This window comes from Oryx dammah, unplaced genomic scaffold (genome assembly GCF_014754425.2).
Source record: "Oryx dammah isolate SB20612 unplaced genomic scaffold, SCBI_Odam_1.1 HiC_scaffold_10, whole genome shotgun sequence".
Lineage (NCBI taxonomy): Eukaryota > Metazoa > Chordata > Mammalia > Artiodactyla > Bovidae > Oryx > Oryx dammah.
In genome coordinates, this window is record NW_024070194.1 from 23,669,843 (window position 1) to 23,681,389 (window position 11,547).

Genomic DNA, 11,547 nt, shown 5'->3' on the forward strand with positions numbered 1-11,547 from the left:
GTTTGGGATATAGTAGACGCCCAATAAACAGTAATGCTTTCATATCACCAATTTAATCATTCCTCGGGCCAGGTATTGCTCAGAGGTCATAATAAAACAGAAAAACAAAATACAGTAAGACTTTAGAAACAGAAAAAACTGATTGGAAATTGTACTTCAGTGCTCTGTGGATGCTCTTTATCAGCTGGCACCCATTAGGACAATGCTGACTTTAGCAAAAAGGCTTAAAGGAGAAGTTTTCTCTCCTATCATTGGAGGTCCAGAGGTGGGGTTGGAATCAGGAGCAATACGGATTGCAATGTTGTCAACTCACATTCTTTACATTTTTGCACTTCTCTAGAGTAGATTTTTATTCAAGTTGGTTCCCCTCGTGGCCAAAAAATGTCTGCCTGGAGTATCCGGGACGAAATTATTTCTTGTTCCTAGCCAACAGGGGAGAAAATTGTATTAGTTTCCCAGATTTCTCTTATGGACACAAATTGACTTCAGTCAGTCTCATCTGAGTCACCTGCCAGTAGGAGACATGAAACTACCTTAATTGGTTTAGCCTAGCTATTGAGGGTGGGTTGAATGTTGGAATGTTAAAATCTCTCTCATCACTCATCAACCTTTCTGACTGTCAGAGTCTCCTCCCATAAAAAACTCAAATCACAGGTTTCTGAGAGAATGACAAGATCAAGGGTACACTGTACCTTTGACAGTATCTAGCAGAATGTAGTTGTTCAATGACTAGAGGACATTATTACTGTCACAATATCACATGACAAAAGGTGGAAGAGTCAAACTCACCAGTAACAGTCACCTTGGTGCCCCGACCTGACTGGTACTCTATGGCAGGTTTGCCTTCTTTGAACTTCACACAGAAGTACGTGCCGGCATCTTTAAGAGAGATTTCACTGATGCGAATGGAAAAGTCTTTGTTGCCAGCTTTGGCCATGTTTCCAATTTGGTTTACTCTGGGAAAGAGACCCCTTTGAAAATTATAAATTAATTCACGATTTGGTCCAGTCCCCTTGAACCATAAGACGGGTCCATTTGGAAATGAATCTGGTACGCTGCAACTCAAAGTGAGTGTTTCCCCAGGTGACACAGTCTGTGATAGCTCAGCTTGCTGCACCTTGAACATCTCATGTGTGACTCCTGAAAAGAAACTCAAAATCATCTCCCATTTCCTCTGCTCTGACCTAGGCAGGATTAAGAAAGCTGGATCCAGATCAAGGTTGGGCCTCAATCATTCACCATTTTAGGGATATGTATGAGTACCCACACACTGAGTTTAGAGGGGCCACTGCAAGTACAGGCAGCTCTTTCCCCAAGTGCTAACAGAGGGGAGTCAGTTCAGAGGACTAGATGAATCACCTCCCCAATTTCATTCCTCAGCCCCTAAGTAAAAGAAGAGGAAGATGGATAGGGAGGGCTGTGTTTGTGAATGGGTAATGTTCATAGAAATAAATCTTCTTCTTATCTAAATGCCAAAAATTGCTCAATACACTTGGAGATGGATCCAAGTCTCCTCTGCCCACCCCACACGTCCAGAGAACTTGGCATTGGCCTTTACCTCTCCTCTGAAGGGTAATCAGTCACTGATTTTGCAGAGACATTAATGCTGAGGGGTGTAGAGAAAGAGGAAGTAAAGAAATCAGAAACATAAAAATCAAGTGGGCATATATTCTTGAAGGCAGATTGTGAGTCTTTTACTTATCTCCTCAAGAGAGACTTCCCTGGTGGCTCAGACGGTAAAGCGTCTGCCTACAATGCGGGAGACCTGGGTTCGATCCCTGGGTCAGGAAGATTCCCTGGAGAAGGAAATGGCAACCCACTCCAGTACTCTTGTCTGGAGAATCCCATGGATGGAGGAGCCTGATGGGCTACAGTCCATGGAGTCGCAAAGAGTCAGACACGACTGAGCAACTTCAATTTCACTTTCACTTTCAAGAGGGAAAAGGGGGACAGTTAATTCTACTCAACAAAAAAAGAGAAGAGCCTCAAGGGATTGCATCAATTCTGAGGGTCCACCACTGACCCCTAACTCCCACTACCACCAACCTTACTACCCCACATGATATCAGGTCCTGATAATAATCTCTCCTTTCAAGTTATCAAAGCATCAAATCATAGATGGCCTAAGATGTCGGCGGGGAGACAAGGGAACTCTTGAAGCCAGGAGAGAATGGCAGGTAAGCTATCTATACCCATATTTTTCAAGTTGAAATCAATGTGTGAATTTTCCATGGCCAGTTAGATGCCATGGAATGCGGCTGAACTTGAGGAAGACATTACTGGAGAAGACAAGTTTTCCCAGCAGAACAGAGGATACCCTAATCTCATTGTATTTCATGAAATTAATTCGGAGTGGCAAGGAGTAAGAAGCACTGGCTGTCCTCTGAGAATAAAAGGACAACAGAGCTTGGAGTGCAATGCTCAGGGCAGATTCTCAGGGTAAGGTCAAGTGCTTGGAGAGTGACTCAACCTCTCTAGGAGGGCTTTTCTAAACAAGCCTCCCAACTCTCAGTTTTCTAACTTTTTGGACATGTTCATAAAGTGTTCATAGAGTGCGCACATGTCGTGCATTTTACCTACACAACATCTTTTCAACGGGGAGTGTCCATTGTCCTTAATTTGGTTTCTGGTGGCCATTAAAGAAGGGCATAGCCTGTCAACTCAGCCTGATTGAATATTGGGCATAGGATGCCAGAAGGCTCAGAAGGGCCATCTACAGAATCCCAGCCTATAGGGCAGATTGTGAGTGAAGGGGTACAGTATCCAGCGTAGAGTAATGATTTGGTACAAGTTGAAGATTTTTAAAAACATATCTTAAAAATCAGGGAAATGGAATTTATCAAACTGTACTTACCATTCACAGACACATAGGTGCCTGGGCCAGCTATATATGCCAAGTCAGGATGCCCTATTGTTAACTTCACACAGTAGTACATGCCAGCATCCTTAGGCGACACATCACTGATGCGGATGGAATAGTCTGTTTGGTTGGCCATTGGATTTACCACTTGGGATACTCGGGGGAATTGGCGTCCATTGAAACTGTAGATTAATTTTCGTCCTAGCCTAGTGTCCTTGAACCACAAGACAGGCCCTACTGGAGATGGTGCAGGGATGTTGCAGCCCAAGGTTATGACATCTCCAACCTTGGCTGACACTGAACTCTCAGGCTGATTCACCTGGAAATCTTCAACTGAAGTTCCTGGAAAGAAACTGTGTGTCATTTCTCATATTCCTTGTCTTGGTGCAAAATGTTCTGAGGGTCTGGTTGTAGATCAAGGTGGGGGTCTGACTGCACACTCTTAAGCAACATGTACTGGCACCAAAGTATACAAATCGCAAATTTGATTGCCATGTGGGATGAGGAGAAAAGGACCAGCATATAGAAAGGAAAATGGAACTTTCTTTCTCCATCAAGATATAAGAATCGCCTGGAGCGTGTGTGTGTGTGTGTGTTAGTCACTCAGTCGTGCCTGAGACTTTGTGATTCCAGGGAGTGCAGCCCACCAGGCTCCTCTGTCCATGGGATTCTCCAGGCAAGAACACTGGAGTGGGTTGCCATGCCCTCCTCCAGGGGATCTTCCGGAACCAAGAACCTGCATCTTCTGCAATTCCTGATTGCAAGCAGATTCCTTACCAGCAGAGCCTTTAGGGAAGCCCCAGACTGGAGCATAGTCGGCACTAAATAAACATATCGTCAATGAACCCATGAATGGATTTATAGTAAATAAAAAATGTGAAATAAAAGTTGAGTCAGATTTTTCTCTATGTACCTGTCTGCTGAGAAATTTGTATGCAGATGAATAAGAAACAGTTAGAACCAGACAAGGAACAATGGACTGGTTCAAAATTGGAAAAGGAGTACGACAAGGCTGTACATTGTCACCCTGCTTATTTAACTTCTACGCAGAGTGCTGTGCTGTGCATAGGCACTCCATTGTGTCTGACTCTTTGCGATCCCGTGGACTGCAGCCCACCAGGCTCCTCTGTCCATGGGGATTCTCCAGGCAAGAATACTGGAGTGAGTTGCCATACCTTCCTCCAGGGGATCTTCTAGACCTAGGGATTGAACCCAGGTCTCCTGCACTGCAGGCGGATTCTTTACTGACTGAGCCAGCAGGGAAGCCCTCTATGCAGAACACATCATGCAAAATGCCAGGCTGGAAGAATCGCCAGCTGAATCAAGATTGCAGGGAGAAATATCAACGACTTCAGGGGCTTCCCTGGTGGCTCAGAGGTTAAAGCGTCTGCCTGCAATGTGGGAGACCTGGGTTCGATCCCTAGGTCGGGAAGATTCCCCTGGAGAAGGAAATGACAACCCACTCCAGGATTCTTGCCTGGAGAATCCCATGGACGGAGGAGTCTGGTGAGCTACAGTCCATGGGGTCGCAAAGAGTCGGACACAACTGAGTGACTTCACTCAGATATGCAGAAGATACCACTCTACTGGCAGAAATTGAAAAGGAACTTAAGAGCCTCTCAAAGAGCGTGAAAGTGACTGAACAACAACGCTTAGTGGCTGAACAACAACAACCAGAATTAGAGATAAGGCCAAAAGCTAAGGACATTGTGCTGATAACCAACATGCTATATACAGAGTGCAGTTTTCAAACGCAGGCATCTCCCTTTCTTCATGTGGAAGCCCAGGTGCCCAGATACACACCGAGACTTGCATTCTCCATGAAATGTATATTTTCCTTAAGGGGTATAAAACTGGCTATTGCAATGTGAAAACATCTTAGTTATTAAAATGTGTAATGTTTATGGATGCTCAACCCAATGCAACAAATTCTTAGTACTCAGTACTGCTCTTGTTATGCGTTCTTGAGTATTACAGAGGGAGCACTGACCCTGACTTCATGGAAGATACACAGAATATATGTAAGATAAGTTCTACAAACTATGGAAGATTTTTCCTCTTGAATGATTTCTCAAGCCTAGCATATTTCTTTTCTATCTTTGAATAACAAATTACCACAAACTTATTGGCTTAAGAAACACCTATTCATCATTGTTTGGTTTATGTGAATCAGGAATTCAGGCACAGCTTAGTTTAGTTGTCATGCACGGAAAGATGATGCAAAGACACAGGGAAAACACCATCTACAATTTAAAGAATGTTTGAGGCTACCAGAAGCTGAGAGAGGCCTGGAACACACTCTCCCTCATAATTTATAGCAGCTCTATTCACAATTGTCAAAACGAAAACATGAAGATCTTCAGTTGGTGAAGAAAGAAGATCTTCAGTTGGATAAAGAAATTGTGGTAAATCCAGACAGTGGGATATTATTCAGCGCCGAAAAGAAATGAGCAGATAAGCCCTGAAAGGATATGGAGGATATAGGCTTAAATGTTTATTACTAATTTAAATGATGAGCCCATACGCTATAGGGGCTTCTCAGGTGGCGCTAATGGTAAAGAAGCCGCCTGCCAGTGCAGGAGACATGAGAGATGTGGGTTCCATCCTTGAGTTGGGAAGATCCCCTGGAGAAGGGCACGGCAACCCACTCCAGTATTCTTGTCTGGAGAATCCCATGGACAGAGGAGCCTGGTGGGCTACAGTCCATGGGGTCGCAAAGAGTTGGACACAACTGAAGGGACTTAGCATGCACACGCTGCAGGATTCTAATTACACGACAGGAAACTATATGACATGCAAAATTTAAGAGACAATAAGAATATCAGTGCTTGACAGGGATTAGGATGAAACCAGAGAAAAATAGGCAGAGCACAGATAATTTTAGGGTGCAGAAAGTGCCCTGTATAATACCATAAAGCTGGTGGATGCCTATCATAATACATTTACCCAAATCCATGGAATGTGCAACACCAAGAGTGAACCATAATGAAAACTCTGGGCTTTGGCTGTTAATAATTTGTCATTGCAGGTTCCTCAGTTCTAACAAAATGACTGCTCTAGTGGAGGATGCTGAAAACAGAGAAGCAAGGATGCATGGGGGTGGGGAGTAGTATGGGAAATCCTTGTACCTTGTGGTTAGTTTTGCTGTGAACCTAAAACTGTCTTGAAATATAAAGTCTATTATTTTAAAAGTCATTGCCATACCATGGGTCATCTAGACTTTCTTCTACATAGTTTTGTGTTTTACATTTAGGTCTATGATTCATTTTTTTTAATACTGCAACATTTTATTTTTTATTACCAGTGCACACTCGTATGATTCATTTTCAATTAATTTTTGTGAAAAGTCACTTTGTTCTTCTCCAATAGTGTGTAGGCTATTCTGGATCTTTTGTTCCATCATATAAACTTCAGAATCAATCTGTCACTATCCATAAATTAACCTGCTGGCTTTTAATTGGGATTGCATTTAATATATAGATCAAGTTGGGGAGAACTGATACCTTGACAATATTTATCTTACTAGCTATAAACATGTAATGCATATTTATATATAAATAAATATACATATTCAGTTCTTCTTTGATGTTTTTGATCAATTTTGTAGCTTGCTTCACACAGCTCTTGATACAAATTAGGTTTATACCTAAGTGATAGACTTTATTTTTTCTTGGGCTCCAAAATCACTGCAGATGGTGACTGCAGCCATGAAATTAAGACACTTGTGCCTTGGAAGAAAAGCCATGACAAACCTCAACAGTATATTAAAAAGCAGAGATGTTACTTTGCTGACAAAGGTCCATCTAGTCAAAGCTATGGTTTTTCCAGTAGTCATGTATGGATGTGAGAGTTGGATTATAAAGAAAGCTGAGCACTGAAGAATTGATGCTTTTGAACTGTGGTGTTGAAGAAGACTCTTTCTTTTTTTAATTTAAATTTATTTATGTTAATTGGAGGCTAATTACTTTACAGTTTTGTATTGGTTTTGCCATACATCAACATGAATCCGCCACGGGTGTACACGTGTTCTCCATCCTGAACCCCCCTCCCTCCTCCCTCCCTGTGCCATCCCTCTGGGTCATCCCAGTGCACCAGCCCCAACCATCCTGTATCCTGAATCAAACCTGGACTGGTGATTCGTTTCTTATATGAGATTATACATGTTTCAATTTCATTCTCCCAAATCATCCCACTCTCTTCCTCTCCCACAGAGTCCAAAAGACTGTTCTATACATCTGCGTCTCTTTTGCTGTCTTGCATAAAGGGTCATCGTTACCATATTTCTAAATTCCATATATATGCATTAGTATACTGTACTGGTGTTTTTCTTTCTGGCTTACTTCACTCTGTATAACAGGCTCCAGTTTCATCCACCTCATTAGAACTGATTCAAATGTATTCTTTTTAATGGCTGAGTAATACTCCATTGTGTATATGTACCACAGCTTTCTTATCCATTCGTCTGCTGATGGACATCTAGGTTGCTTCCATGTCCTGGCTATTATAAACAGTGCCGCGATGAACATTGGGGTACACGTGTCTCTTTCAATTCTGGTTTTCTCGGTGTGTATGCCCAGCAGTGGGATTGCTGGGTCATAAGGCAGTTCTATTTCCAGTTTTTTAAGGAATCTCCACACTGTTCTCCATAGTGGCTGTACTAGTTTGCATTCCCATCAACAGTGTAAGAGGGTTCCCTTTTCTCCACACCCTCTCCAGCATTTATTGCTTGTAGACTTTTGGATCGCAGCCATTCTGACTAGTGTGAAATGGTACCTCATTGTGGTTTTGATTTGCATTTCTCTGATAATGAGTGATGTTGAGAATCTTTTCATGTGTTGGTTAGCCATCTGTATGTCTTCTTTGGGGAAATGTCTATTTATTTCTTTGGCCCATTTTTTGATTGGGTCGTTTATGTTTCTGGAATTGAGCTGCAGGAGTTGCTTGTATATTTTTGAGATTAGTTGTTTGTCAGTTGCTTCATTTGCTATTATTTTCTCCCATTCTGAAGGCTGTCTTTTCACCTTGCTTATAGTTTCCTTTGTTGTGCAGAAGCTTTTAATTTTAATTAGGTCCCATTTGTTTATTTTTGCTTTTATTTCTAATATTCTGGGAGGTGGGTCATAGAGGATCCTGCTGTGATGTATGTCGGAGAGTGTTTTGCCTATGTTTTCCTCTAGGAGTTTTATAGTTTCTGGTCTTACGTTTAGATCTTTAATTCATTTTGAGTTTATTTTTGTGTATGGTGTTAGAAAATGTTCTAGTTTCATTCTTTTACAAGTGGTTGACCAGTTTTCCCAGCACCACTTGTTAAAGAGATTGTCTTTTCTACATTGTATATTCTTCCCTCCTTTGTCAAAGATAAGGTGTCCATAGGTGTGTGGATTTATCTCTGGGCTTTCTATTTTGTTCCATTGATCTATATTTCTGTGTTTGTGCCAGTGCTGAAGAAGACTCTTGAGAGTCCCTTGGACTGCAAGGAGATCCAACCAGTCAGTCCTAAAGGAAATCAGTCCTGAATATTCATTGGAAGGACTGATGCTGAAGCTGAAATTCCAATACTTTGGCCACCTGATCTGAAGAACTGATTCGTTGGAAAAGACCCTGATGCTGGGAAAGATTGAAGGCAGGAGAAGAAGGGGATAACAGAGGATGAGATGATTGGATGGCATCACTGACTCAATGGACATGAGTTTGAGCAAGCTCTGGGAGTTGGTGATGGAGAGGGAAGCCTGGTGTGCTGCAGTCCATGGGGTTGCAAAGAGTCAGACATGACTGAGAGACTGAACTGAACTGATTACCTTTCTTGGAGGTTATTTAAATGGTCACATGCTTGTTTCAGTATGTGCTGTGCTTAGCTGCTCAGGTGTGTCCGATTCTTTGAGACTCCATGGTCTGTAGCCCACCAGGCTTCTCAGTCCATGGAATTCTCCAAGCAAAAATACTGCAGTGGGTTGCCATGCCCTCCTCCAGGGGATCTTCTCAACCCAGGTATCAAACCCAGATCTCCCGTACTGCAGGCTGTGCCACCAGGGAGGCCCTTGTTTCAGTGCAGAAATGCAACTGATTTTGTGCGTTGATCTTGTTTCCTGCCATCTTGCTGAACTCAGTTCTGGGAGTTTTTTGATTGATTTGATTGATCATTTGTGGATTTTTAGTAGATTCTTTGGGATTTTCTATGTAGAAGCTCACGGTATCTGCAGTTTTATTTCTTCGTTTCCAGTCTATATCCTTTCCTTCTTCCTCTCTCTCTCTCTCTCCACTTGTTGAATAAGACTTGTGAGGACAGATATTTTTGCATTTTTCCTTATCTTGGAAAGAAAACGTTGTCTTCCACCACTGAGTATAGTGATAGCTGTAGGGTTTTTGTGGATGTCATCAAGTTGAGGAAATTCCTCCCTATTTCTAGTTTGAGAGTTTTCATCATTAATAGGTGTTAGACCTGTCAAGTGCTTTTTCTGCATCAATTGACATGATCATGCAATTTATTTCCTTTTTTATTTGATGTGACGGATTATAATGATTGATTTTCCCAGTATTGAAACTAAGCTCTGACTTAGTCATAATATATAACGTTATACAATGTTAAATCCTATTTGCCAATACGTTGTTGAGGAATTTTATATCTAAGTTCATGACATACGTTGGGCTATAGTTTTCTTTCTTATGTACAATCTTTATTTACTGTTGCTATCAAGGTAGTAATTTCCTCATAAAATGGGTTGGGAAGTGTGGCTTCTTTTTCTAATTTTTTGAAAGATTGTATAAAATTGGTGTGAATTCTTGTTTAGATGTTGGTTAAAATTCTCCAGTGGGTGTGGAGTGCCTCACCTATTTTACCCCCTTAAGATCCAAGCTTTCCCACCTCTTCCTCACTCTGAGATAATGGTCTGCTTCCCCCTTCATCTGATCTAAACCCCTCAAGCTATCTTCTGTGGCAACTGGGACTCAAAGCTTCTACCAACATGGACCAGTGTCCTTGGGGGAAAGACTCTACAAAAAAAAAAAAATTTTTTTTTTTTTCCCCAGCAAATAGAGGCAGAACCACACAGTTAAGCTAGGGAGACTGCAGGGCTCAGCTTCCATCACAGACCCAAAGAGACCTCTAGTGTGCGCTTCTGACCAATAGTCTCTGAACACTCAGACCTCTGCAAAACTTTAACACTGATTATCTCCCGATGGGGGCATTGTGGATTCTTTTCTTGCTTTTATAATCTCATCTTTTCTAAGATGTTTTTCTTCACTTAGTGGGTAGCATATGTGTGCTGGTGACCAGTGAAAAGACAGACCCCGTGTCCCCAGTGGCTGGGGGATGAGAGCTGCCGTGTTTGCTCTGCTCAGCCTGCTGATCATGGGGACGAGTCCTTTACCTGACCCAAAGGTGCGAAACAGACACAGTCACTGGGAGATTTTGTGTGCTGGAGGCCATCCAAGTCTAGATCTCTAAATTCTGCCTGTTTTACGATGGGCCAAGGAAATCCCTCCTCAAAGAAATTCTAAGGAAGCAGGTGGGGAGGAAATGGTAACCAGGCAGAGAGGTGCCACTCACCTGTGAGTTTCAGCAGCAGAGCCAGCAGGAGGGAAGGCAGACGTGGGCAGGACGGGAAATCAAGGACAGGCCTCATGGGGGCCCTTGGAGCCTGCTCGGTGTCAGTGTGGTCCTGGAGAGGCCTGGACCTCTGTGCTCTACGGAGAGAGGACAGTTCCCACTTCCATGATGTCAGAGGAACAGGATTGTGATGAGGGGAAAAACTGTGGGCCTGGGACACTTTTTCTTTAAAATTATAAACTGGACAGACAAGGTTGCTACAAACAGAGAAGTTGCTGCTGGAAACGTTCAGGGTTTCCAGAGCCAAGGGGTATGACACCCGAAGCTTGTACTCCTTCCTGTGTCTCATCCCATCTTAGAGATTTTCCCTGATCCTACTGCTAAGTCGCTTCAGTCGTGTCCGACTCTGTGCGACCCCATAGACGGCGGCCCACCAGGCTCCTCCATCCGTGGGATTTTTTCAGGCAAGAGTACTGGAGTGGGGTGCCATTGCCTTCTCTGTCAGCCCTTGCCTATCTAGCATCCTCAGAGATGTCGTCTGGGCCAAAGACTTCTGGAAGCTCATGATGGGCAGGTGGGTTAAAGCTCCAGCATGAGTTGAGTAGCAGGGCCTCCCTGGGCTGCAGAGCTACAGGAAGGAAGGTAGATCTCTGGCCTCATCCTCTTGGCTATATAGTTGAGCTTTATGAGAGACTCCTCTTCACTCCAGAGGGGTCAAAGGTACAAAAGGAGTCCTAGTGCAATGTCTGGTGTGGGCTCCTGGCTTTGCTGTGGATCCCTGCATATAATACAGGAAGTTGCCTCTTTTCTCCTCTTGCAGAGGAGTTATTTTTGATAATTTGACAGAAGGAAGTTGAGAGTTTTTGAGATGGTGATTGTTTGTACATTACAGAATGGGGAAGGGAGAGCTCTGAGGAACATTCTCAAGGAGGTAAAAGGAATACACACAGAAACATACCTGGGAAAGTGAGATCTGCCTCTCCTGTCTGTACTGGGCCTGGGGCTAGCTCTGTAGTAAGGAAGTGGAGGGGCAGAAGAAAACACTCAGAAATAGAGAGGAGCTATCATGTTCACCTGCTTCTCTCTCACCTCTGGAATGGGCTCAACCCCAGCTCAAGGGTTGTGTCCTGGGACTCTTGGC

The 11,547-nt window shown here is 43.1% G+C and overlaps 1 protein-coding gene across 1 annotated transcript; it reads right to left on the bottom strand.

Annotated features, from left to right (window-relative positions):
* Window positions 1–336: 336 nt before the first annotated feature.
* On the bottom strand, window positions 337–10,482 carry LOC120869594 (tyrosine-protein phosphatase non-receptor type substrate 1-like). The gene is made up of 4 exons (XM_040249004.1): window positions 10,407–10,482; window positions 2,855–3,202; window positions 790–1,140; window positions 337–422 (listed from the first exon to the last, which is right to left on the bottom strand). The coding sequence occupies exons 1-4, from the start codon at window positions 10,480–10,482 to the stop codon at window positions 337–339; spliced, it is 861 nt and encodes a 286-aa protein (XP_040104938.1).
* Between the last annotated feature and the right edge of the window lie 1,065 nt (window positions 10,483–11,547).